This window comes from Myxocyprinus asiaticus, chromosome 24, assembly GCF_019703515.2.
Source record: "Myxocyprinus asiaticus isolate MX2 ecotype Aquarium Trade chromosome 24, UBuf_Myxa_2, whole genome shotgun sequence".
Taxonomy (NCBI): Eukaryota; Metazoa; Chordata; class Actinopteri; order Cypriniformes; family Catostomidae; genus Myxocyprinus; species Myxocyprinus asiaticus.
In genome coordinates this window covers 34,882,634-34,910,581 of record NC_059367.1, presented here as the reverse complement: position 1 = coordinate 34,910,581, position 27,948 = coordinate 34,882,634, and the positions used below count along the sequence as shown (strand labels likewise).

General features: G+C 35.9%; 1 protein-coding gene across 2 annotated transcripts in view; it reads right to left on the bottom strand.

The window, feature by feature from the left end:
• Positions 1 to 1,518: 1,518 nt before the first annotated feature.
• Positions 1,519 to 27,948, bottom strand: part of LOC127414692 (inositol polyphosphate-5-phosphatase A-like) — a 47,472-nt gene continuing 21,042 nt past the window's right edge. For both annotated transcript variants that reach the window (XM_051652877.1, XM_051652878.1), the window contains 14 exons: positions 27,351 to 27,451; positions 26,849 to 26,936; positions 21,103 to 21,166; positions 18,721 to 18,824; positions 17,476 to 17,528; positions 14,098 to 14,217; positions 13,786 to 13,870; positions 12,829 to 12,924; positions 12,103 to 12,177; positions 11,898 to 11,971; positions 11,638 to 11,749; positions 11,329 to 11,394; positions 11,138 to 11,200; positions 1,519 to 7,504 (listed from right to left, as the gene is read on the bottom strand). In XM_051652877.1, the coding sequence (XP_051508837.1) occupies positions 11,159 to 11,200; positions 11,329 to 11,394; positions 11,638 to 11,749; positions 11,898 to 11,971; positions 12,103 to 12,177; positions 12,829 to 12,924; positions 13,786 to 13,870; positions 14,098 to 14,217; positions 17,476 to 17,528; positions 18,721 to 18,824; positions 21,103 to 21,166; positions 26,849 to 26,936; positions 27,351 to 27,451 (1,080 nt within the window). In that variant the 3' untranslated portion in view covers positions 1,519 to 7,504; positions 11,138 to 11,158. The remainder of the gene's footprint in view (positions 7,505 to 11,137; positions 11,201 to 11,328; positions 11,395 to 11,637; positions 11,750 to 11,897; positions 11,972 to 12,102; positions 12,178 to 12,828; positions 12,925 to 13,785; positions 13,871 to 14,097; positions 14,218 to 17,475; positions 17,529 to 18,720; positions 18,825 to 21,102; positions 21,167 to 26,848; positions 26,937 to 27,350; positions 27,452 to 27,948) is intronic.

The following is a 27,948-nucleotide window of genomic DNA, read 5'->3' as shown; positions in this document are numbered from 1 at the left end:
ACTTCAAGCACACTACTTTGGGATATGTTTATAAAATATTTAAAGGAATACAATATGAAGGATCACAACAATGTACTGTAAATTCATGCCTAACCTGTTGAAGAAATTCTCAGCAAAAAACCTACATGTCTTTAACTTGTGCAAATGAATGTAGAAGCCCACTCTAATCATTTTCAAGTAAATCAGCATGAACTCAATATAAAGTGGTTAAACTGAATGTGACATTGTCCGTTTGATTAATCTGATTTAACTAATGATCCCTTTGAGATCAGTCATCCACAGGGAGACATTAGTCTGATTAGTCCAGACCCTTTAATATGAATGGGTTATAGCAGATAGTGGGAGGAGTTTGTGTGTCATGTGTGTGATGCAACAGCTGTTTTTGTTATGACATCTTAACTGCAGATCTTAATTAAAGGGTCTCATTATGCAGTAAATTCATGATAATAATGACTTTGGATTGATCGGTTAATGTGTACGGAGTCAATGTGTAACATTCAAACTGGTCATCATCAGATGTCCTCAGTGATGCTAATTTCAAACATCTACAGTACCATTCAATCTAGCCGCAATACTTTCAAATCTTAAGTGAAACTCAGTATAGCTGGATTATTCACTGCCCTCAATAATTTGAGCAATAAAACTATACCAAATATAAATATTAATAGATTTGGAAAGAATGCTTTATTGACAAGATTAAACTTTTTTTTTTATCAAAGAGAAAGTTCACCCAAAAATGAAAATTCTCTCATCATTTACTCACACTCATGCCATCCCAGATGTGAATGTCTTTCTTTCTTCAGCTGAACACAAATGAAGATTCATAGAAGAATTTCTCAGCTCTGTAGGTCTATACAATGCAAGTGAATTGTTGACAGAACTTTGAAGCTCCAAAATCACATAAAGGCAGAAGTAATGCATATGACTCCAGTCCAGTGGTTAAATCCATGTCTTCAGAAGTAATATGATAAGTGTGGGTGAGAAACAGATCAATATTTAAGTGCTTTTTTTTTTTTACCATAAATTCACCTCTATGCCCAGGAGGTAGCGATATGCATGAAGAATGTGAATCACCAAAAACAAAAGAAGAAGAATGTGAAAGTGGAGACTGATAGTAAAAAAGGACTTAATATTGATCATATCGCTTCTGAAGACATGGATTTAACCACTGGAGTCTGATGGATTACTTTTATGCTGCCTTTATGTGCATTTTAGACCTTAAGTTCTAGTCACCATTCACTTCATACACAACTGGAATGGCATACACATCTGGGATGGCATGAGGGTGAGTAAATGATGAGAGAATTTTCATTTTTGGGTGAACTATCCCTTTAATTACCACCTCGTTAGCAGCATTCGTTTGGTTCAAGTTTCCTTTTTTATTTTATATAGTTACATTTTATGATTTAAGTTACTGATGTATCCATTAGGTTGACAGCATTTTTAACTTATCAAATTACAAAACCATCTGAATCAATGAACTGCCTTACATCATGTGTGACAAAATGACTTTGAATCAGAAATACTTGCCAGTGCACACTTCAGTTGTGTAATATATACATTTTATTAGGAAACAAAACATTAACATAACATCTTTTAGAAAAACATTAATTTGTGCTGCAGAAAGTAATAATAAGGGGGTCACAAGACTGTTTTAGGCTATTCCAACTTTCAGCAGCACCTGAGGTACAGCTAGAGAAAACACATTGCAACAATCTTACTGCATCTTATGTCAATGTGCTATGCATTACAACTGATCAAACAAAATGTCAAGGAGGAAAAATGGAACAAAAGAAAGAGATGGTCATATTTGGCACCGTATCAAACATTGTGTACCATTAATTTAAGAAACGGTTTATGTTTGCATTAAATATATGTGAGTAACAAAACATTGGTACATTATATCATAAAATCAGAATTGGGAGAATCTGATGCTTGCAAATCAACAATTTTTATATTTTGCAGGCTGTGGTATGACTATGACTGCCCATGTAAATTGTCTTCATGCGTGTACAGGACTTCTCCTGGAATTTCAGAATTTTCTAATGCCAAATGTCCTGATCCTGTACAGACACCCTGGTCCGGCAGTTAGCATTTATTTTAAACTTTTACACCACACCATAAGCCATTTTCCAAATGCATGGATAGACATTATATAATATATATTATTATTATTTTTTTCATTGGTTCTGGGTCAACCCCATGACAATGCCTAATTTTTGTCAAAAAGTTTAATTTATATATATATATAAATTAAATATATATATAAACAAGACAAAAAGACAGCGATGTTAACTGCTATTAAAGAAAATGTGCTCACATCTTGAAAACATCACAAACTAATTCCCCAAACAAGTGCAAACATGAATGGCTACATACACATTGTACTTATCATGCTAATAACAGTGCACTAAAAGACATATATATTACATTTCAGAAGACTGTAGTGTTTCTTTGTATAATTGCAAATGCTAAATTACATCAATGCCATTCTTATTCTGACTCCATGGCTTCCTATTAAAGCACAGTCTGAAGTGATGCCCTCGAGAACAGTAAATTGTGTCGCCCATACCATGAATCAACTACAACAAGTCCATTATTGACAGGTGGGCCGTACAATTTAACCCTCACACATAAATTATGCATGGGGAGGGCCTGTGGAGATGTTCAGATTATTTTGACTTAATCAATAAATTCTTGTTGATTTTTAAGAAATGACGGCAATCGCTTGTAGTAAATGAACGTTGATAGCTAGTAGCCTGATTTGGTTTTGAAATAAGGAACTATAGAGTTTCTTGGGTCATTTAAAGGGATATTTTACCACAAAACTGTGTCCATCTACATTCTGAACATATCTCTGTTTGATTATTCATGACATTTCAGAGCATCTGTGAATATAAACAAACAGGACTTGAAGATACACTCCAAACATCTCCCCTACAATTTTACTGAACAACCATTAAGAGTATGCACACTATCAAGTATTTACTGTCCTTAAGTTGTTCAAAACTAAAATTCCAAACCAAACATATGAGATATATTTAAAACAATGTACACACTAGTATATTAGCACACAATATCCAACAATATGAACGTGGTCAACAAGCTTGAAATGAGTATGCCTGATTTTTCTAAACCGATGAAAACCAACTAAACATATTTAATTACATCAATATTAAAACACCCAGCTACCAGTTTTCAGTGAAGACCAAATTATTTCAGACTGCATAATCCTCTTGTTAGAACAATATCAAGTTAAAGGTCAAGTGTGTAATTTTTTATGTTAAAATACTCTCTTATTCCTTCTTAATAGAGACAACTATAAGTAAGCTATTTACAGGTTGATTTCCCTGAAAACGGTAAACAATGTATCTCTGTGGCGCTATCAATAATATATTGCTCTGTTTGAGCAGCCCAGCACACTGTTGCTACTGTTGATTGACTAAACCAATGAAGTGAGTTAGGGGTGACTAAAAATGGAAATCATAAGGAATTTAACAGTTTCAATTCCAAAATGATCACCGGGAATTCGGCATGTTTTTTCAGAGAGTTTCGGTACCCTAGGATCGGCCACATTATGCAGACTCACTGACAAGCGGCATCTCCCATCAGACATTTTTGCAATGGCTCAAGTGTGTTTACCTTCTCCTATGGTGCGACCGGAAGTGCGTTGCGTCAGCAGCATGGGAGACCCGAGTTCGAATACCATGTTGAAACCTTACATTTTTAATCCACTGATGGTTAGGTTTAGGTTTGGGGTTTGGGTTGGGGGGTACAGTTTATAATATATGTATTCCTCCTGTACAGCTGAAAACAACTCGCTTCACAACTCGCTTTTGGCACCCCCATACGGCCAACAACACTTACTGCTTTGGCCACTGGGGGCAGTGTTTCGCACTTGAGTAAGCACAGACCGATTTTAACTAAAGAAAAGTCAACCTACTGTTTCCGATTTCACTGTGAGATCAATCTGTTCAATTCCTCTTAACTATTCTGATTCCTTAACGGTTACATGGACGATGTTTTTTTTACTTTTGACTAAGAAATATTAAAATCAATACATTTTGATTGCATTTACTGCCTTCAACAGTCTGTTCTTATTTCAACAGTGCAGACATAACAAATCAGAGATTAATTTAATAAAATTATTGAAAAAGGTATGTTTACACAGACCTTTTAATTACTTTTCAAATATTTTTAGAAGCATCCATAAAATCCAATAATTTGTCCTATTGTTACTTTATTAAATAAAGATTGTAAACAAAAACATATTTCATACATTTTTTGTTGTTGGACATGATGGAAGTCGTTAATCTCAAAGTGTTTTTGGTTCTCTAAAAAGAACTGGAACACATGAGCCATTCATTCAAGAAGCGCATTACACTGATCGCAGTGTGAATAGTTTCAACATAGTAATTTATTAACTTAAATATAGTGCTTTAAAACAACGATAGGCTAGCTTTATAAAGCAAACATTTATTGTAAAAAATGTCAATAACTTTAATTATAATGTTACCTTGAAAAATAAGCTGTTATTTATCACAACATTGCGCAAGTCCGCCACCATTTTTTATAACACTGAAACCCCCACCCCCCCAAATAACTACTAGATGGTGCCATAAACATGTTGTAACTTACATACCATAGGTTGTTTGGCTTGTCAGCTTTAACAGAGAGTGAAACAGGAGCCGTCAAACGCTGTGTTTCATATTTGATACGCCATTATAGGGTTAATAAGTAAGGCACTACGATTTCTACGATACCGAAAACACAGACGGAATCGTGGAATCCAGTCCTAAAAAAATAATTACCTATAAAATGCGTAATGTCACAGATATATTTAGGATAAAATGAATGTATAAATGCACAATTAATCCAATTAAAATCATGATATGTCCTAGTGTGATGCCTAAACCACAAAAGGCTGAGGTTTAATTAAACAAATAGCCTTTACGGTCTGTATGAACTGTGCGCTTCAACAGTAAGTGAATGTGAGAAGCCGCTGCTTATACACTAACCGCATCATTAACATCAAATGCGTTCTGTGTGTGTATAAATGACAAAGAGCAAAGCACTTTATTCACTGTGAAGTGCAGCACATGCAGACTATATATTTATATAATTAAATCATAGCCTTTTGCAGTTTAGTAAGCACATTAGCCCATTTAGCGAACTGCTAGGTGAGAAGTGAGAAGTGGAGTCTTCAATAACATCTGGTTTTCCGCTAACGTGCCAAAATAAAAGCTCCATTTAACTAGATTCGTGAAATTGAAAAAATGCGACAGAAATCTATTACTTCTGTATAGTAAAATGTAATATTCTGTAGTAGTAGTCATAATGATAACAATAATATATTTATTTATATAAATAATTCCATCATATTTAAGCACAGCAGCACTGTATTTGACCAAAAAATTAAAAATTAAGAAAAGTAAAATAAAATAAACCCTAAAAACTCAAATTTTTTGATTGTGCTGTTAGGATCAGTATAGAAGCTCTTCATTTGATAAAAATAATTCAATGGTATGTTGAAAAGTAATTGTTCTGTTCTCATTTGATTAAAATGCTATAAATTAATTTGCTAAGTTTTTTTATGATAAAATGTAATTAAACTAAATAAAACAGAAAACAGGAATTTGGGAATAAATTAAACGGAATTTGGAAAACAAACAAACAAACAAACAAACAAACAAACGGATTTCATAGGGCCCTAAATAAGGCAACAAGAAGCAGTGTCAGAGTATGTTCGTATGGTGTTCCATTCACATCGGTAGAAAAATACACATACAAGAACCGTTAACGGAAATGAAAGTTATGAAAATCATACAGTTGTTTTTTTTTTTGTTTTTTTTAAATGGATCCCATTCTAAATAAGAACCGGTTATCAGTTCCCAAACCCCAGAGGCGACAAATTTTTGTTCGACCAATAGCAGATGGTTGGACTATTTGAGAAAATGTTTGAAAACAATATTTGTTTGCGATTCCGTTTGGTGACACCTAGTGGCGCAGAAATTACACACTTCACCTTTAAGTGGTTTGGTTTCTAAGCCATTAATTGACATCAGCATCGATATTCAAACAAGCTTATTTGAAGCTTATTAGCCCTGGGAAAAAATCTGAAATTTAGAGGTGATGGACAGCATATCACCAAGACAACTGCTTCAACAGACTGCACTGAATCATCTCTATATGACCTCATGTCTCTTTGTTAAAGGAAATAATGGAACATTTTGACTATTTAAGCACTAAAGATGCACTCTATTCTGTAATTCTTTAGTATTACCAAATACCCAACATAGAAATTCAACCTAAACTAAAACACGCCCATCATGTATTAGATATAGTAAAAAAACAATTTCAGAATGTTACACTCCACATTATCATTCACATTGCACTACTGCTCTAATTAAAAGTCAGCTGCGCTTCCAGGCCAGGGCACTCTGGGGGGGATTTCCATAATTCACAAGTGCTAATGGCTTTTTAACTTATCCCTTGCTGTCCTGTACATATTCTATTGATCCGAGAGTCTGACTAACAACCCCACAGAGACAATGACTGAACTTTAAGAGAAGATGACAGCTACAACTGCTGAGGCAAATGTAATTGCAAAAATACACGCTTAAAGGAATATTTCACCCAAAAATGAAAATTCTGTCATCATTCACTCACCCACATATTGCTCCAAACCAGTATGACCTGTTTTCTTTTGTTGAACACAAGAGGAGATGTTAGACAGACAGAATGGTGTCACCATTACATCTCCATTTGTGTTCCATGGAAGTAAGCAAGTCATACAGGTGTGGAACAACTTGAGGGTGAGTAATTAATGACAGAATTTAGATTTAGGGTATAAAGTGTTTTACCAGAACGTTCCCTATTAAAGACTACTGCGTCAACCCACACTCATACACTCAGCACACATAAGAAACTGAATATGACTGTCAATGAAAAAGATGATGAATAAGACAGAAGCCAAAGCTTGTGCGTCACAGCAGCTTGCGTTTGGATATGGTGTCCTACAGGTATTTTCAACATACTTGTATTCACATCCTTACAAAAACAACGAATAAAAGAAAACTAATTGTGCTGTAAAAAAAAAGCATGCAGCTGTAATTTGCTCAAGGTTACATATGCAAAGTCTAAAGCTTAGATGCTTGTAAAAAGTGAGAAGTTAAGAGCTTCAAGACGTGACTTGAGAACTGTTTTCTACATGCAGGAGTATTTATCCTTGTTCAGAGATTCCTGATGTCACATTGTGCATTTGTGTTTTGAAAGTTTTGAAATCCACAACATGAGGATATGTACTGGAAAGCTGTCGGAATATGAACAGGTTCTATGGTGTGTGGCAGGAGATTTCAGGGTACTTTGTGGTGTGTTGCACCTGAATGGGTTGTGCAGAGGTCTGTGTGAATGGGCAAAGAGTGTGTGCCTCTGTAGAGCCCTGGCATGACTGGTACAGCTGTCCATGGATTAAACTCTGGGTTTATGTCAACAACACAGAAACCTGATGAAGAGAAAAAGAGCATTTAAAATCTTTTAAAAAACAATTTAACATAATGGTATATTTATAGTATCAAACATGCACATGACAACTGTTAGAGGACAATTTTGTTTGACTTATTTGTTTCATTATTTTAGTATATTATTATGTTTTAACCTTTCTGTTTTGGAAAAAAATTCAAATAACCATTTTGTTTGGGTCAAAAAAGACCTGGTATGCGATCCCGCGTCCACATCTGTGGACATTGTATTTTGGCTTCGCTATATGCATTGCATAATTTAAATTCATTTAAATCGACTGATCTCGGTTCAGAAGACTCTGGGCTGTCAGTAAATGGTTAAACTTTTGATGAATCATGTGTCATGTGACAAAACAACATGGTGCCTATCACAGCAGAGTTTGTCTTTGGGAATAAGGTCAACAAAACTACATCTGGTAAGAAACCTAATTAAGTATTTACATTGAAACCTGATTGAGTTATAAGATTAGAGTCTCTAGTTTCATCCGATATACCATTTTTAAAATATGAGCAATTTATCGTGAAACGCCAAGCTGCTAAACACAAAGTACACTGATATGTCACACTGACATTTTTCCTTAGAAATCCTGAAAAATGTTGCTTTAATAGACTTTATATGGAGTTAGGATGAAAATAAGGTGCATTCTGAACTGTTCTGAGACCAGTGCCAACAGACAGTACACTGGAGGTTGAGTCATTCCTAAATAGGGAGCATCCTATAACTTCTCCTATAAGTGCATTCACTCCTAAAATATAGCCAAATGTTCAGTTACAGGCTGCAGATGATGTTTGAACCACTTAACCTGTTTGGTAGACATGAGACAATGGTCATCAGTATATAGATTCAGAATATATGATGTATAAACATTTTTGAACATGGTTGGCAGTGATTGGACGGTGCTGGCCATTACTTTGAATCAGAATTAATTATGTTAATGTCTGATATAATGTCTGTAATCTCTCAAAAACATGAATAACCAACACTCCTGGAAACATAATAAACAATTTGATAAAAAAAAAAAAAAAAATGACTTGGAATTATTAAAAATTTCACAACTTAGTCCCGCTGTCCACATATGTTGCCATCAAATTTTAGGAAAAATATTTGCTCTGTTTGCTGTTTGTTAGGTACTACAAGTTACAAATCAAAAAGGGAAATTGAAAATTCACACAGCGGTCACTCTCGAGTCTCAAGAGCATAAATATGAACATTGCCATAGGCTTGTTTTTCACACTAAACACAAGCTTTTTAAAATAGCATTTTATCTGAAAAGAGTGCAATCTTTATATCAATGGTGGCACTATTATTTTACAGTACATATAAAGTAAACCCTTTATTTAGATTTTTCACATATTAATTTATTAATTGTCGTGGAGAATCCAAAGGCATTTTGTACAAATACAAGATTAAGATGAGTTTTTCTACTATTTTATAACACTGAAACAGGTCAAAAATGACCTGAACATAAGGACCTCTATAAACAGCATCTGTGGCCTGCTGTCAAAAACTTTTTGACAAATGTACCTACAATGGAAATCTATGGGGCAACCGTTAATTTACCGCATATTTTCATGCACTTACATTTACTGCACATTTCAGCTAAAATATGTTTCAGTAAATTTATGTGTCAAAATTACATTTTTGTTAGATCACTGTAAACTTAATATCTTAATAAAATAGCATAATAAATGGAGGGGAAAGTCATGGTTTTATGATTGTATTAGAATTGAAACTACTTTTTTATTAAGTATAACTGAGAAAACTATTTTTTATTTGCCTATAGGACCATCAATTTGGGAAGACCCACCTAAATGGCAAATCCTGACTCTACTGAAAAAACAAACAAATGTTAACCTAAAAATGTGCTTTATTTGGTAACATCTAAAAGTCAAAAATATTATTTAACATCTCTGAATACTGAATCAACCTGAATATATTAGGTTACACCAATAAAACTAATTTTAAAGGTCAGATCAGGTCAAATTAACTCCTTAAAAGGTTACCATTTCATAACTAAACTATTAAGAGGAGAATTTCTATGGAATACTTTGGAATAAAAAATGTCCTATATGAACACACCAACGCCTGCTGACTAAATGACAAACCAGTGGCAGAAGTAAACACTTATCTTAACCCTTGACAAGCGTAACCTGTATAGAACACATATAAAACTGGCAGCAAAACAACATAACAGCCCTAAAAATGCCAATATGGGACAACAATGCAGGACAGATCTGTGTTTAGTGTATCTGTAATTAATGAACACTGGTGTATTTATGGTGCAGTGCTAAGAATTGCTTGCATCAGCTAAGGAGACTCCAACAGACATAGATCAGGGGATGAGCGGAGTAATCTTATATCACGTATTACTGTGGTGCTTCATCTTGACTCATCTTGGGGATGGTGGAACAAAACCCGTGAGAAGAGTGTTCAACTGTCTTATTCTGAGACCAACTTAATCCATACAGGAGTAGGAGTTCTGTACTTGGGTAGTTGACAAATAACAGGGACATGAACTTTATGATTGAGGGTAAGATTTTAAAGTAAAATATGTGTAACAAAAACAAAACAAAAAAGTGTTTCACCATTTTACATATTTTTTCTCCCACCATTTTTTATTCGAACTTTATGTCTTCACTAGTTCACTTAAAGGAATATTCCATGTTCAATCCAAGTTAAGCTCAAACGGGTTACAGTGACACACTGACAATAGAATTAAATGGGGCCAAAATTATAACTGCACGATGTAAACAATATGCCTGTTAACATGATTTTAGTGTGATAAAATCGCTAACCAACCTTTTCTGTGTAAAGTTCTATCCAGTTTTACAACTTTGTTGCCATGACAGCGTACTGCTGTAAACCCTAAAACATCCGTAAAAATGACTTTTACAGCTCAAATAATGCATGAGTTTTAACAGAAGAATAAATGTAAGTGATTTATAAAATTATAAGTTTCACATTTCTGCCTTTAAAAAATTGGCCTCATTCACTTCCATTGTAAATGTCTCACTGTAACCTCAATGTTTGCTTTTTTAAAGAAGAGTCAAAATAAATGTATGTGGTAATCAACATTATGCCACAAATGCTGTCAATTGATCTTAACTTGTATTGAACCTGATATATTTCTTTATATTATCCTTCAGAGTTCATTGTAAAAGTACAAATATTATGTGTGTGTGTGTGTGCGTGTGTGTGCGTGTGTGTGTGTGTGTGTGTGTGTATGCATAGACCTATAGTATATAGTTTCTCAACTAATGTGAATAATAAAAAAGACTGCATGCAATTATAACATGGAAGCAGTTTCACATGAACTTCACAAATGTCTTCTTCACTCTCTGTTAGGGTCCAAAGACAAAGACAATGGCAGTTTAAAAATATACTATGTGAATCACTAAAGACATCTCAATAACTGGTGACAAAAAATGTTAAAGTTAATATATAATATTGTATAAAATACATAATGTAATTTCATGTAAATTCTTTTAATTGTTATTCTATCCATATCGTTTCTTTTTTATTTCTGTATATCACAGTTCATGATTAATGCAGTCACAATTTCCACATTTGACTTCTTTGAAAAAAATAAACATTTATGAATAAATGAAAGTCTCACCCTTTGATTCACCCAATTGTGTCAATTTACAATTGTCTTCAGTGTAAAAAACAGAAAAACAGGCTGGAAATAAATATATAAAAAGATAATAAATAACATGGCAAACAGGTATCATCACTTATTGAGGAATATTGCATTAAATCTGTTTTATTAAGGAGGAGATATGTGGGATATTTGAGAAATCTGATCACCTTGTGGTCCCCCATGCAGACATTGGAGCCCAGTGTGTTATACACAACACTCTCGCCTTCCTCTCTCTGCAGACAACAATCAATAAACAAACAAATAAACGATAAATCCATAACCAAACAAGTTTCTGTCTATTCAACTCAAACATCCATATCGCAAAAATATACATACTGCATACTCTTGAAAAAATATAGCCTTCTGAAATCAATTATTCACAAGGATGCAATGTCTATTACATAAGAAAATATACAGTTATGGCATTATATTAAGACATTATTAAGCTTACAATAGTGTTATAAAGATAAACCAACCCGATGGATGATGTCTCTCGCGCTGTGGGACATAAGGATGCGATCACACCATGCTGGGCATCGTGTGTTCATGTATTGTGTAGGTTTAGTGTAGTCTTCACTGTATGGGTAACTAAATCACAACATTAAAACATACAAAATATAGAATATCAGTTGATTTAGAATATCAATATTTAAAAACAACATCACAATACATTTAAGTTCTGTAATGTGCCCATTAACATCCCCGTTACAACATCAAGATTTTTAAAGCTGCTCACCTAGGAGGAAACTGAATATCCTCCTCTGCGATGACATCGTGGAATGCAGAGATTTCCTTATCATACTTCAGAAGCTTAAAGACAGAAAGAGACATAAACACAAACTCTTCAATATCACCAGGATCTGTTGTAATTCTCCTAAAACATACTGATCAAAACCTGTCAATTTGAATAAAAACTGCATGTCATTAAACAAAGTTCAGACCTCTTTTCCGTCATTTTCTCTGAACACGGCCTCGTGCAAGTAAGCAAATAACTTTGTCTCTATCTGAAGGAGGACCTATTGATAGAGTGATTCCCAGGAAGACAGAAAGAAAGAAGTATGAAAGAAAAAGCAGATAGAGAAAGAAATGGAACAAAAGATGAATAAAAAGAAAAATAAGGAAAAGAAAAGACAAAAGAGACAAGAGGTTAATGCAGGGCAGATAAAAACTGGCAAAGAACGGAGAGCAACTCCAACTTTGCTGGCACAAAAAAATGAATCACATGTCAGCAGGAACAATATAAATGCAAGCACGTATTTTCTGGGCTGGCAAAAAGTCAATATCAACCCTCCAAGAAGCATTAATCTGGCAAGACACTGTACTGGATATGTCTGAGTGCACACAAAGAGAAAAAAAAATCATCATCACCTGGAGCTACACAGAGTCAGTCATCTAAACACCTAAACAAATCTCCATAATGTCCGTGTCATGGTACATTTGCCCTGTAATTTGGCCACTTTCTCCATGAATGGTTTTTGTGTGTTGGGATTGTAGATATTTAAAGAAGTAAGTTCGGTTGCTAAGGCGTTCTGGGGGGGTTGCTACAGGTGGTTGTCAAAAGATCCCACCCCCAAAGTCTCTATGGTAATAAACACTAATAAAATATAAGTAAATAACTTAAACACACGTGTAATTAAAGAGAACACATTTCATTGGTTGAGCATCACCTTGTGGTCATTGTCTTTCTCTTCACAAATGATCTTTTCCACCTCATTGGTACTGTCTTTTTTTACTGTCTGGATATCAGCAGACATGGAGAGGTTCTGTGCACAAATGAAAACAGACATTAATGTTGAATGAATCACATGTACACTGTAACAGTGGTAATATGCCATTTTTAAAGGAATATTCCGGGTTCAATACAAGTTAATCTCAATCGACAGCATTTGTGGCATAATGCTGATTATCACACAAATTCATTCTGACTTGCCCCTCCTTTTCTTTAAAAAAAAGCTAAAATCTGGGTTACAGTGAGACACTTACAATGAAAGGGGCCAATCCATAAACGTTAAAATACTCACTGTTTCAAATGTATAGCCACAAGACATAAACAATATGAGTGTAAACATGATTTTAGTGCGATCAAATCGTTTCTAACCTTTTCTGTGTAAAGTTATAGCCAATTTTACAACTTCGTTTCCATGACGATGTAATGTCAACAAACCCTAAAACACTAAAATGACTGTAAAAACAACAATTTAACTTTACTGCTCAAATAATACATGAATTTTAACAGAAGAATTAATGTAAGTGCTTTTATAGAATTATAAGCTTCACATTTCTGCCTTTAAACCCTCCAAAAATTGGCCCCATTCACTTCCATTGAAAGTGCCTCCCTGTAACTTCAATTTTTGTTTTTTTTAAAGAAAAGGAGGGACGAGTCAAACATTTTTTTTGTGATAATCAACATCATGCCACAAATGCTGTCGATTGAGATTAACTTGTATTGAACCCGGAATATTCCTTTAAGGATGTATTTCTACTTGGTCTAACCCTTAAAAATGACTTTAATTGGAGTAACCTAATGTAGTCAGGTTGATTAAATAATATTTTTGAAACCAGTTCATTTAGATTTTACTACAAGTAAGACACTGTTCTGTGTGGAATAAGTCAGTCAGGTTTACCTGTACTAGACTGAGTGTGTCAAGCCGGAAATTAAAATCTCCAAACAGGAAGAAGGGGAGAGGACAGTAGCTGCTCTCTGATAGTCTGGAAGACAAGCACAGTAGTTTTTAATAGGACAGTTTAGAAGAATCAGAAATGACTCAAAACAGATTTGAACTTGGGCCGCCCGCACAACCGTCCAGGGAAACATCTCTGACAAGTTCATATTGTCTTTAAAAAATGGTGAATGTTAATGATTTTAATTTACTCCCACAACTTAAAAAATGAAGCACAAAGACCATCTGAAGTGAATGAGAAAGACAAAGACAAACCTGTTGATGATGTATCTGAAAGCTTTCTCGCGGTTTGCAGAATACACTGACGGACTAGAGTTGCAGGCTATGAGGTTGGAGGCATCGTGAAACAGGTGAACATTCACCAGGTCTAAACCCCTGCACACACAGAGAACAAAAAATACATATTAGGAGCTGTTCACACAGAACCATGCGTGTGTCTGCACTGTTTTTAAATTGTTTCAATGTAAACATGCGCTAGACGGACATCTTTAGCTGTTACATCGCATCTTGCTTTTTTCAGCATCTCATGCAGGAATGCCACGTTTTTAAGACACAATGGTTAAAAAGAACTGTCACTTTTAACTAAATAAGTAAAGTAGTCAAAACAAATGTTGATGTTGGCTTGACAAAGCCTGCCCTGAAAGTTTAAAAAAGTTTAAAAAGTTTTACAGACATTAGAGCTGTGTCCCAAATGACACACTATCCACTATGCAATTACAATATTCACTATGCACTCAGCCGTGTAGTGTTTGAATTTCTAAAATATAGTATCGCCCCAAATGGAACACTTAACGGTTTTTTTTACTACACAAAAGCATTCGCTGTTTAACAGCTGACGGAAGTGACGTTTCAAATGCATGCGATGTGTTGCCACTAACTTTAGTGCGTTAGCCGACCTCAGTTCAACACTTGTATCTCAAACAACGTACATACTGACACAGTGTGGGGTGATGCTAAAGCATTCAACTCACATTCGTAAGGTGCTGTCTTCACTGAAGTTTCTCTAGTTGCTACATTCTCCATTATTTACAATTGTTTTGTCAGACCAGCAACTCATCCGCTACGTACGGAAAGCCGCGAGCACTGAGTGATTGAAGTGTCCAGCATTTCACACTCTGTTTTGATGGTTGAAGAAGTGCATCATCCGGATACTCGGAGTACACTTTTTTTGTTGTTGCATTTTTAGTGTTAACATACTACTCACACTACATACATATCAAAATAGAATAGTGCAGAAGTGTGCAGTTTGAGACGGACCCCTTACAACAAACAGCAACTTAAAGCAGATTAAACGCCCTGCTGCGTGTTTGTTTACATTTGAATTTTTTGACAGTTGGAGTTTAAATAGTCTTGGCCCATTTGAATATTGCGTCAATGTACGTCTATGGGAGTTTTGATTGTCCGGTGTTTAAAAACTATGAGTCCGATCAGTAAGAAAAGTCAAAGCAATGCTAGTCAGAACAGTTTGAAGGTCTGTACCAAGCTTGCTGGATGTAGTTTAAAAGCTCTAGGAGGAGTTACAATTGATAATTTTGGTTTTGATTGATGGATTTTGGAAAATCCCTAAACCATGTCTGGAAATTAAAGGTGTTGTAAGCGATTTTTTTATGGAATGGTATTCAAAACTTTCTGCCTGTCAATCATTTTGTGCATTCTCATAGTGTCGTGAGGCCTAATGCCATATTCAGATTCAGAATAATTTTAAGTTGAGGGTGCTATTTTGCTACTGTTGTGTTTAACAACCATGGGAACATCCACTAATTCTGCTCTTCTGCTCGGTGTCGGCCAATGGTACCTTTGATGAGTGGGGTTTTGGAAAGAGAGGGCATGGGTAATTGAGCCAACATAAAAATGTTTCTCGAAACATCTGCATTCTGTTCCAGTCATTGCACTGCATTTAGCTTTTGTCTGAATGGCCCCTTAGGGTATATAATAAAGCATAGTTCAAGCAACAAAAATCTACATTTTTGTGTATATCCAACTTAAATCTGTTTAGTTGTTTGTAATCTGAACAGCATAAAAATCACATGAGATCCAAACCCGATCCAAAGCACATCCATATGAAACTAAATTTTTATATTTTAATTTTTGTTAATGCTTTCAGTCTGAACCGTCAGATTTCAGGTAGGTTTTATTTTGTCATTCGGGAAGTGACATGACTGTAACAACATACACAAAGCACAGTAGTGTCTACAGATGTGATTTCTGAATTTCACTATGTAATGAATGGTGAATGATTGAACGAGTGAGTGGTTTTGGACACAGCAGCATATGAATGTGTAAATACAGTAATGCATATGACATTTATGTTGTCTGATGCACCTCGTGAGGTAAGCACCATGGTCAGATGTCATGAAGGCCAAGGCAAAATTTTCAGTTTTTCATCCTTTCTTTCTACAGTGACTCTTGATTTTTTATTTTTTTGACATCACACTTACACCTGAGACATTAATATGGAAACCTTTGTAGATATGCTGAATACTGACTACACTGTCTGAGCAAACTTATATTATTTCCTAACTTGCAGAATGACAGTGCATACAGTCCATCCTAAAAATCATTTAATGTACAGTGTGAACAAAGCCTTACAGTGTCTAAATAATTGTGAGGCAGAGACATGCTATATCTGTATATCTGCACTTTGCGCAACATCAATGTACATTTGTGTAAGAGTGTACTGTATATATTTATTTATATACTGTGTGTGGTTCTCTTAGTACTGTCAGTGTATGAATGATGTGGGACATCCCTGATAGGAGGGAGTGCTGCTCTGCTAAATCTCATCTATTTCACAGGTTCCAATCATTTATCACTCTGCGTACAGTTTCATGTTCTCTTCTTTTCTACTGCTGCCACACACCAGCTATTAATGCACTTGTGATGGCCACACACGACTCAACTAAAACACGGCTAACACATAATTTTTTATTTGAGTTGAGGCCAAAAACAAACACTAACATGCACAGGCCAGACTGTAAATAAAATGATGAGGGACATCTTAAAAAGGTCTGAGCTTGCTACAGTGTTTAAAGTGGAATTATCTAGTTGTTGCCTTAACCTCCTGAGACCCCTGCATGACTGCTGTGTGCTTTTTCTATTCCCCTTTTTGATTTTTAACTAGTAGCTCCTAAGAAACATGCAAAAAACAAAAAACTTTTTTTTAGACCAAATCGTTTTCCTAAAAATTGATGTCCACATATGTGGACAGCGGGACTAAATTGTAAAATTTTAGATAATACCAAGCTATATAGAGTCAGATTTTTTTTTTATCAAATTGTTTATTATGTTTCCAGGAGTATTGGTTATTCATGTTTTTGACAGATGGCTCTCTTTTAACTGTCTCTGTATATTCAGCTGGAATACAAGTATTCTGATGTTAAAATAATGTCACTTAGGCTTTAATTTTTATTTTATTGCTACCTGATCTGACAGTTACTGATACAGACACTGAACATGCAGTGTGTTTATGCAGTAAAATTAGATAATATTTTCTAGTTTAAATACAGTTATTTATTAGCGCATGAAGTGCATTTTTTAGGTCACCTGACAAAGAAGGTCAGATTTTGCTTACATTGAGGGGACCAAATGTTTGTGTGTGTGTGTGCATAAGTGCATGCATGTGTATGAACATACTGGTTGTGAATGATCCATCGTGTCATCATATAGCCTTTTCTGGACCACTTGAACTGAAATAAAAAAAAAAACACATGTATATAAAAACAAAGGCAAAATAGAGCCTACTCTAGTGGGTGATTCTTATGAAACCCATCAAAAAAATGTCCTTGTCATATTTAAATGCAAATCAATACAAAAAAGAAAATTAAATTATATTTTGCATAAAGAAAATGAGGCCTACATTTTGGGACCATTAATAAATATATATATATATATCTCAGTGATTGTGACATTAGTTTCAGGACAATTAAGTGTCTCATTACCATAACGCATCTAGACATTTCACTTTTACTATTCACATTGTTTTCAATTATAAATTTGTATTACTGTTACACATTAATAATTTTATATTATTTTTATAATTTTTTTTTTACTGTATTATAGTACAAAGTATAGTACAAAGATTTATATATATAATTTTTTTTCACATTGCGGTAATGACAATATCATAATATCACAATATTTTTTGCATTGCGGTAATAATAATTATGCAGTAAAATGTGTGTAACTGTCAGGATCAGGACATTTTCTTGACAGGTTTCATGAGAATCACCCCTGTGACATTTAAACTTTTATTTAGAGAGTAGAGACAGGAAATGATGAAGAAAGAGACGGGAGGTGGGCCTGGGTAGCTCAGCGAGTAAAGACGCTGACTACCACACCTGGAGTCGCAAGTTCGAATCCAGGGCGTGCTGAGTGACTCCAGCCAGGTCTCCTAAGCAACCAACTGGCCCGGTTGCTAGGGAGGGTAGAGTCACATGGGGTAACCTCCTCATGGTCGCTATAATGTGGTTCGCTCTCGGTGGGGCGTGTGGTGAGATGTGTGTGGATGCCAAGGAGAAGAGCGTGAAGCCTTCACACACGCTATATCTCCGTGGTAATGTGCTCAACAAGCCACGTGATAAGATGTGCGGATTGACGGTCTCAGACACGGAGGCAACTGAGATTTGTCCTCCGCCACCCAGATTGAGTCAAGTCAGTATGCCACCATGAGGACCTAGTGTGCATTGGGAATTGGGCATGCCAAATTGGGGAGAAAAGGGGAGAATTTTTCTTTTTTTTTTTTTTTTTTTTTATAAATAAAGAGAGGGGAGAATGGGATCTGGAAATGTTGCAAGAGCACCACAGCTCATTGTGTCAGAGCATGTATGTGAACATTCAACACTACTGAAAAATCTGTCCAAATACACTACAAACACTCACATCAGGCCAGAAACTCTTCGGGAATTTCTCTTTTTCCACCGTAGTCACTCCCTCCAGGGAGCCCACGTACAAGTTGTGGCCTGATACGACTTTAAACTCCTTCGCTACAGGAAGAAATCACGCAAAAGAGGTGGAATAAACAAACAAGATATATTGAAAGGAAAACATGCAAATGCAAAATCAATACATTAATGTTGGACTTGTCCTGTTGCTGTAGGCTCTGAGAGGAGGATCTATGCAACATTGGTTTGGTGGTGCACCATAATCATTGGTCCACTGATCTTAATGGCTCTTCTATTAGTCATCTTCTAGAGAGCTTATTTATGACCTGCTGTTACTAGAATGGATGTACGCTAGTGAGAAAAGCTTATCTGGTTAAATCCTTGTGACGAGGAGGAGGGCGTGGCCGGGCCGTGAGGGTGCATGGCCGGCGCTGAATCAGTGGGAGAGCGAGATAAAGGGGAGATGGAGACACCAGTTCGGGAGAGAGAGACGCACGTGGCCACGCTGCATCATAATTTTTTTATGAATTACTGCTGATATGATCAATAGAAAATGTACACAAACATCTCTTTTAAATAAAATTAAAATAGTGGTAATAGCGTGATGTAAATTGAGCCGGGCAATTTTTCTAAATTAAGCGCAATCTATAAAATTTTGTTTAGTGAATTTGCCCTTATATACACTCACTGAGCACTTTATTGTACACCTGCTTTTACCTGTACACCTACTTATTCATGTGATTATCTAATCAGCCAATCATGTGGCAGCAGTGCAAAGCATAAAATAATGCAGATACGGGTCAGTAGCTTCAGTTAATGTTCACATCAACCATCAGAATGGGGAAAAATCTCAGTGATTTATCTCAGTGATTTCAACCGTGGCATGATTGTTGGTGCCAGATGGGCTGGTTTGAGTATTTCTGTAACTGCTGATCTCCTGGGATTTTCACGCACAACAGTCTCTAGAGTTTACTCAAAATGGGGATTTACAATTGTAGTGAGCAGAATAGCATCTCAGAATGCACAACATGTAGAACCTTGAGGCGGATGGGCTACAAAAAGTTTAAGAATACCACATGGGTAGCTCAGTAGTAAAGACGCAGGCTACCACTCCTGGAGTTCGCTAGCTCGCTAGTTCGAATACCAGGGTGTGCTGAGTGACTCCAGCCAGGTCTCCTAAGCAACCAAATTGGCTTGGTTGCTAGGGAGGGTAGAGTCACATGGGGTAACCTCCTCGTGATCGCCATGTGGTTCGTTCTCGGTGGGCCGCGTGGCGAGTTGAGCGTGGATGCCGCAGTGGATGGCGTGAAGCCTCCACACGTGCTATGTCTCTGTGGCAACGCGCTCAACAAGCCACGTTATAAGATGAGCTTGTTGACGATCTCAGACGTGGAGGCAGCTGGGATTCGTCCTCCGCCACCCGGACTGAGGCGAATCACTACGTGACCACGAGGACTTAAAAGCACATTGGGAATTGGCCATTCCAAATTGGGAGAAAAAGGGGAAAAATTCCCCCCCCCCCCCAAAAAAAAAAAAAAAAAAAAAAAAAGAATACCACATGGCCATATTGTTCCTAATAAAGTTTTAATGAGCTAGCTAGCATAATCTAACTCCCTGATGAAAAAGGCATGTAGAAAAATAATGTACTATACTAGTTCATGAAGACACACCAAACATAGACCGTGCTCAAGTGGAAATACTACTGGAACCATTCCTCACAGTGCTCAGAACTGTTCGGCCCGATGGTGGAAAAGCATCTTTTGTTATCTTTCATCATTTCATCTTTTTACGTGCTTCACCTCTGAAATTACCTTTCTTTCCTTTCCTGTTGATGAATTCTTGTTGAATATCCTCTTACAATTGAAAATACATCATATTATGTGAGTAAAATGGGTTGCGAATTCCATTTCATGCTTACTTTAAAAAACGAAGATGCTAGTAATCTTCTATAGAGTTTCAGAAGAGGTCTCAACAATGTCTCAAACTCTGAACATTAAAATATCCTACAACTTTCATACAAAACCTAATAATTTGAGCTATTCCATGCACATTCATTTTATAGCTCTATACACAGTGTCAACAATTTTGTAATTTGTGTCTATTTTTTTTTTTTTTTTTAATTTCAGGTAAAACAATTAAGTTAACATTTAAACAAAACATCACTGAGAACTCTGAGAATTAATTCTCCTGAACTATGAAAGAGCAACCTCTGAGCATGTTGGAGGTCAGAGTGAACAAACCCATGGATATTAAACACAATAATATCCACTGTAATCATGTGTTTATCTGCCGTTTTACAGAGCAATTGTCTAAATGTAAATTTCTCAAATGACTGATATATCTTTATATACTTTGAAAATATGTATAATTCATTTCTTACCATTGAAGTCATATTGTTGGATATTTTTCAGTGACTTGTGGATGAAATACATGCTTCCCAGAGCCTAAAATCAAATAAATAAATCAGTCAGGCAGTCAAATACACAAACATTTGACATAAACATTTGATGGAAGCCCTACTCATGTGCCGAGTTGATACCGGCCTTGTGACCTGCCTGTTTAAAAGTCATGCTCATGGAGATCTCTACTGTCTAAAGAGCTGCTTTGATTTTAGATAATAATGATGTACTCACATCACAATCATTAAACCTAGACTTTCAACACTCTGCTACAGTCGATATTCTTCTGTCTCTGAGACAAAACCAGCTGATCACAGACTAGTCCATTGTTTTAGAACCCAAACAAAAAGACAACTCTCAGACAAAAATCCTTTTCTTAATCAAGTATTTTTGTCTTGTTTTCCAGAAAAATATCTAAACATCCTTAAGAAAAAGTTAAAAAGACTTTTTTATTTAAATTTTTTTTTTTAATTTTAGGTTTTTTCTAAACATAACTTTTTTAATTGAGTTTATCTTACCCAATTGGCAAATAGTTTTTTCTTGTTTTAAAGGGATTGTTCAGGTTTGTTAGAGATAGGGTTCTTTCATGGAACACAAAGGGAGATGTTAGGCACAATGTTAGCCTCAGTCACCATTCACTTTCCTTCTTTTTTCCATACAGTGAAAGTGAATGGTGACTGAGGTTCCTTTGTGGTGACTTTGTGTTCACAGAAGAAAGAAGTCATAGGGGTTTGGGACAAATTAGAGGAAAGTAAATGATGACAGAATTTTCAATTTTGAGTGAACTATCCCTTTAAGCATAATTAAAAACACACTACTTTTTGTTATATTTATGCTTAAAACAAGAAAAAACTATTTGCCATTGGATAAGAAAAATAAACAGATATATTAGCTGAAAACAACAAAATAAACCATCTTGAAATGTTGCTTCTAAATGATTTTTTATTATTTTTATTTTTTTTAAGGATGTTTAGATATTTTTACTGGAAAACAAGATAAAAAGACTGAATATGAAAATGATACTTTGCAGGATAAATACAAGCAAAGCTTTGGCAAATGGATCATTTCTCTAAATGACCATACAATCTCTTTGGTGTCACACCCAATCCTCACACACGTGGTGTGTCCGCATCTTTTCTGACAGGACTGTAAATGGTTTTAATGTACTATGTTCCTGCTCCAGTGAGCGCACATCAATCCAGCCCCACAGAGATCAATACAGACAGAAAATTAAAACAATCACACAGGGGTTAAACACAGAGGTCCAGAGAAAAAAATCACCTGCCGTTTTGGGATATTTGGACGTGGAGCAAAGAAGATACCAGCCCCATACACATACATGCTTTCTTGGATTTTGAAAAATCCACCCCAAGAGAAAGATACAAATCTTGTGAGCGAAATTATGACTGTTTAAAATGACATTGTATTCAAGATGTCCAATCCTGACAGAGGACATTAGCGCAGGAACCTGTGTTCCCATACGCACAACAGCTTTTTGTGTCGCAAGCACATGCATCAACTGTGCCATGGCTCTAGGACAAAAGTACATGATGCAGACTGAATTTGAACATGCATCTCCTGCATGAACACCACAGCTCAGCATATCTGGAACTGGAACACATGGGCTTACTACTAGGCCACAGCTCCGCCAAAAAGACAGCTATTTCATCTTCAGTTCTTCACATCCAAGACTTGTTTTAAAGACCTAATGAAATCAAATCTGGAGTTTTGTGGCTTTTGGTCCATGTGTGTTAGCTTTGAGCTCTTGAAATTTCTGTGGTAATGAATATTATGCCATAAATGCTGTTGATTAAGCTTAACTTATTTCTTAACTTAACTATTAGAACATACTGAATCCAGAATATTCCTTTAAAACAAAAACATTTTGTGTTGTTTGCACACGTATATTCAAAATTTTCCAATGAAATGCTCTCTAAATTGAGAATGTCACTCTATTTAAAAAAAAACTTTCTGTTTTAATAGGAAATGCATTAACACAGGAAAAAGAAAAGCACTTTATGGGGGCTACAGAAAGTTTAAGAATACCACATGGGTAGCTCAGTGGTAAAGACGCAGGCTACCACCCCTGGAGTTCGCTAGCTCACTAGTTCAAATACCAGGGCGTGCTGAGTGACTCCAGCCAGGTCTCCTAAGCAACCAAATTGGCCCGGTTGCTAGGGAGGGTAGAGTCACATGGGGTAACCTCCTCATGATCGCCATAATGTTAAATACCTTTGACAAGAATTTATTGTTTTTGAAAGACCATTTGGGCATGGGACAAATTAGTCTTTTTGATAAGGCTCACAAAAAAAGTAACTGTGTGATGGCATAAACAATCTAATCTTGCTCAAATTCTCCATCTTTTCATAACGAAGGACATCATTGGTGTGCACATACACACAATCTCTCTCTCTCACCCTCCCTCTCTCTCTCTCTCTCTCTCTCTCTCTCTCACACACACACACACACATCGGCTGTGTTAAAATCCATCTTCATTCTCATTTCTCTCACATCATCTGTATTGATTTGCAATTAGTTTTCAGATGGTTGTGAATCATCACTTTGCTGGGAAGAGTGTGTATGTGTGTAAATGCAGAGAGTGTCTGGCACACTCACCGAACAAATGGTGTTTTGATAAAAAATCCCTTTCAAGTCAATACATTTTTAATAAACGCTGCACTGGCCTGATTGATGAAGATAGGTGTGAAGCTGAGAGTGTGCTGATCTCGGTTTAAGTGTGTATGTGTGAGTGTGTTTCTGTTTCACCTACACTTTGAGGACATTCAAACTGTCTCAACAATTAAAATGTCGTAAAAAACCTAATAAATAATGATTTAATTAAAATAAAAAATTGCTAAAAGGGTTCTGAGAAGGTTAGGTTTAGGGGTAGGATTAAGGCCGAAACATACTCTAAGCAAATTTGTGAACACAGACACTTCTTATTTCCATAAGAAATATTTTTATAAGAAAACGCAAGTATGCCTTGCAATTTCAACGTTGCTACAAGGGCCGCTTTGGTGCTAGGGTCCGCTTCTAGAGTAAGTTTTCTCTTTCGAGTAAACTGTCATGGCAAAGCAACAGTTTGAAGAGAATATTGTTGAGCAGCTACGTTAAAGTCAATATATTTATACCAATTTAACTCAATAATAACAAATCCAATTTAATAGCAAAATTCTAATGCCTCCTTGAGAACTGAGGTTTGTTACCGCCACAGTAATGCAAGAATGCACCTATGTATGATCACCTGGACCGCGAGTTGGCAATGCATTTGTTTATGATGTGATTTGTACATATAGAAAGTACAAATTATTATATTTTTTGGTAACAGGAATTGTTGTAGGGCTGGCAAAGCCCCCATTCTTCAACAGAAAAACTCATGCACACATGAAAACCTTCAGTTTATTTATCATGGTTAGACGAGAGGGGCCTAATCAATAGTTTTAATCTGGAGTTAAATGTATTGACTCGGTCCGCTGCCTGGCCACTCCCGCACATTAACCCAGTCCATCAAGGTACAGAACAAACACGTACCGTCCACACACACCGTCTACACACACACAAACCACCCCTAACCTGGATGGGCTGAGGGTTAGTACCCTGCCACTCTCTCACATAATAGCAACTTCTCTCTTTGCTGGTGAAAATGTTCATGTATTTTACTATGTTACTTTGAGTAATGAGAGGGATACCCCTGGGCAAACCGGAGATGGAATTCTGCTATTTCAGGAGACTACACGGTCTCTTTCTTCTCACATGATAACATAATTTCAACTCAAAACAATATTTCATGTCCATTTTTATTTATTTTTTTGGTATGTAGCTGTGTAATAAGCTGGATAATCTACAGTCAGTTGGTCTTTTTCGCAAAATAAACCCTAACAGGGTGATCTGGACCCTTACGCAGAGCTGTTGATTCTCCCTTAAATATTCAGTTTTGCAGTAAGTCATATTTAATTGTTCTATTGTAGCTCTTGACAAGCATAAATCAATTCAGCAGGTGTGAAATGACAAGTTTACTGTGAATTGGTGTGGCATAGTGGGCTAGAAATTGAAAGTTGAGGTTGTAGGTATTCTACACTGTGCCTTCTTAAGCAAGGCACTTTCTGCATTGAACCTGGAACCTGTGAGTGGTGGTAGATGACCAGCTTAACTTCACTGCCCACATCTCATCAACCACCTTGCAGGTTCACACTTTACAACATCAGGAAAATCAGACCTTTCCTGTATGAATATGCTGCACAGCTCCTAATCCAAGCTCTGGTCATCTCCAGACTGGACTACTGTAATGCTCTGTTGGCCGGCCTCCAGGTTAGCACTATTAAGCCACTGCAGATGATCCAGAACGCAGCAGCGCTTCTAGTCTTCAATCAGCCAAGAGGGCTCACGTCACCCCACTCTTGATTTCACTCCACTGGTTAGCTAGCTGCCCACATCAAATTTAAGCTTGGCTTTGTCCTTCAGGACAGCCTGTGTAACAGCAACCTCTTACTTATAATCTGGGAAGTCAAACATCTCAAATGGACAAGCACTTTAAAAGTGCTTTAAATATGAAACTGTGTTCTTTTAAAACTCAAAGCAAAGGGTAGTTGCTTAAAACATTCAGAAGCACATATTTAAATCCAGAAAATACTCTTAAAGCAAAATGTGTGCATGAAATAATCGTAATACTTACGCTACACTGTAGTTCCTGCCCAAAATAGTTGGTCCCACTTTATATTAGGTGTCTTTAACTACTATGTACTAATATTAAAATACATACAATACAATGTATTTATTGTGTAGCTACATGTTGCTCTGCACAACAATCTTCACAAGATTCACACTTGCTGCTACTGTACTTAGGTTGAGGTGCGAGTAGGTTTAGGGGGAGGGTTAGGGTTATGGGTTAGGGTTTAGGGAAAAGGTTGGGGTAGTGTTAGATTCAAGATTAGGGGTAAGGTTAACAGTGTAACTACAGATGTAATTAAATGCAGGTACTTTAAATGTAAGTACAATGCAACAACACGTATGTACATAAGATACCGGTACTGTATCATATGTATCTTAACAGATACTAGTAGAATACGGATAGGTTGGTCCATAGCTCATTGACGTCCAGGGGCTAATCTCCTAAATCTACTGTGTTCCATTATAATAATAATTAATGTATCTTACATAAAGAAATATTGCAAATTGATTTGTAATAGTTAATTATTGATTAAATACTAATTTAGCCACCAAAGAGGATTTTTTTCACACTGGATACAATTTTTAGGACTGTCCTGGTTAAAAGTGTATAATAAATTGATCTGAATAAAAGTGTCTACTAAATACTAGCTCTAGTATACTAGTATAGTACTAGAATAATATGTATTCTGAGATTGAAATGTTTTACCATTTCAGTAGGGATGTAACATGTGTAATAATTATAACAGGTATGCATAGAGAGTCTTTTTAACTAATTACGCAATTGTATAATGTTAACTTTGAAGCACTGTTGTAAACATAGCTAAAATTAGCATTAACAGGCTATATCTAACAAGAAGGTCAGTCTGGGTAGAGCAATCTCAAGATAGTTGCAGAGCTCCACCTAGTGGATATACAAAGACACCACAGCACAGAGAGTGCCAAGGTGACACAGCTAGTGATTGCACAGCAGTTAGATGCGTTTCACTTAAACAAGGTCACTAAGCAACAAAGTGAAGTCATCCTGTCAGATAACAATATTGCAACAGTCATATAACTCACTGTGAAACTGTCAACAGCCTTGAAATGACTGTCTACATAGACGCAAACTCTGTCAAAGTCTTTCATCTCAAAGCTGGACTCTATGGTCCTGTAATGGAAAGAGAACAAAGGATAAAATAATAGAGTTAATGCATAGACATCAAAATGTAAACATCAAAAGCATCTTGGAATTTGTTTACGTTTTGTATACTGCATGGCTACAGTATATGCCACACTGACAAAAAAGTACTAAAAAGTAGCATTATACTACCACCCTGTTTTGGACATATCACCATGGTAATACAATGTTTTTTTCTACCTATGATGTGATTGTCCCATATAATTCTTTGAAGTACCTTGTAAATACCATGATATTGTAATATGGTAATCATTCAGTATTATAGTATTTATCAAGGTACCATGGTATCTGATACCATCATTATACCACCGTACTGCCACAGTACTTTTTTGAAAACATTTTTTAGGACAATACTACTTTGTAGAACATTTGTTGGATTCCTACCTGAAGAAGTTTTCTGCGTGGCCCATGTTAAGCATATAGTCCTTTCCACCGACTTCCTGAAAGTGTAGGGCGACGAAGCGTGGCTTGTACATGTGCACCATCTGAGAAGACATCATTAACATAATAAAAACATTTTAATTCACAAGTGTGTTTATTAGCTATTGCATCCCTGAATATATTAATATATTGTGTCAGAATTGAATAGTCTACACTAGACTGGTTGATAATAGTATAGAATACTGATTGCAGTACATGATTCTATTTAAACTGATGTGCTTCTATTACCAATTCGTTCCTTATTCTTCATTTTAATTCCATTCTTAAATTAAACTTTTACAACCCCAATAGCAAAAAAGTTGGGACAGTATGGAAAATGCTTAGTGATTTGTAAATTCTCTTCACCCTGTGCTTTATTTTTTATTTACAATTTTCAAATCAGTTGGTACACTCATTAAGCAATAAGCATTTGGGCACTGGAGACACAAGTTTAAGTTTAGCAAACAGAATTTTCCCCCATTCATTAGGGATGCACCTTTATGAAAATTTTTGGCCGATACGATACAGATTTTAACAAAAAACTATTGGCCGATACCAATAT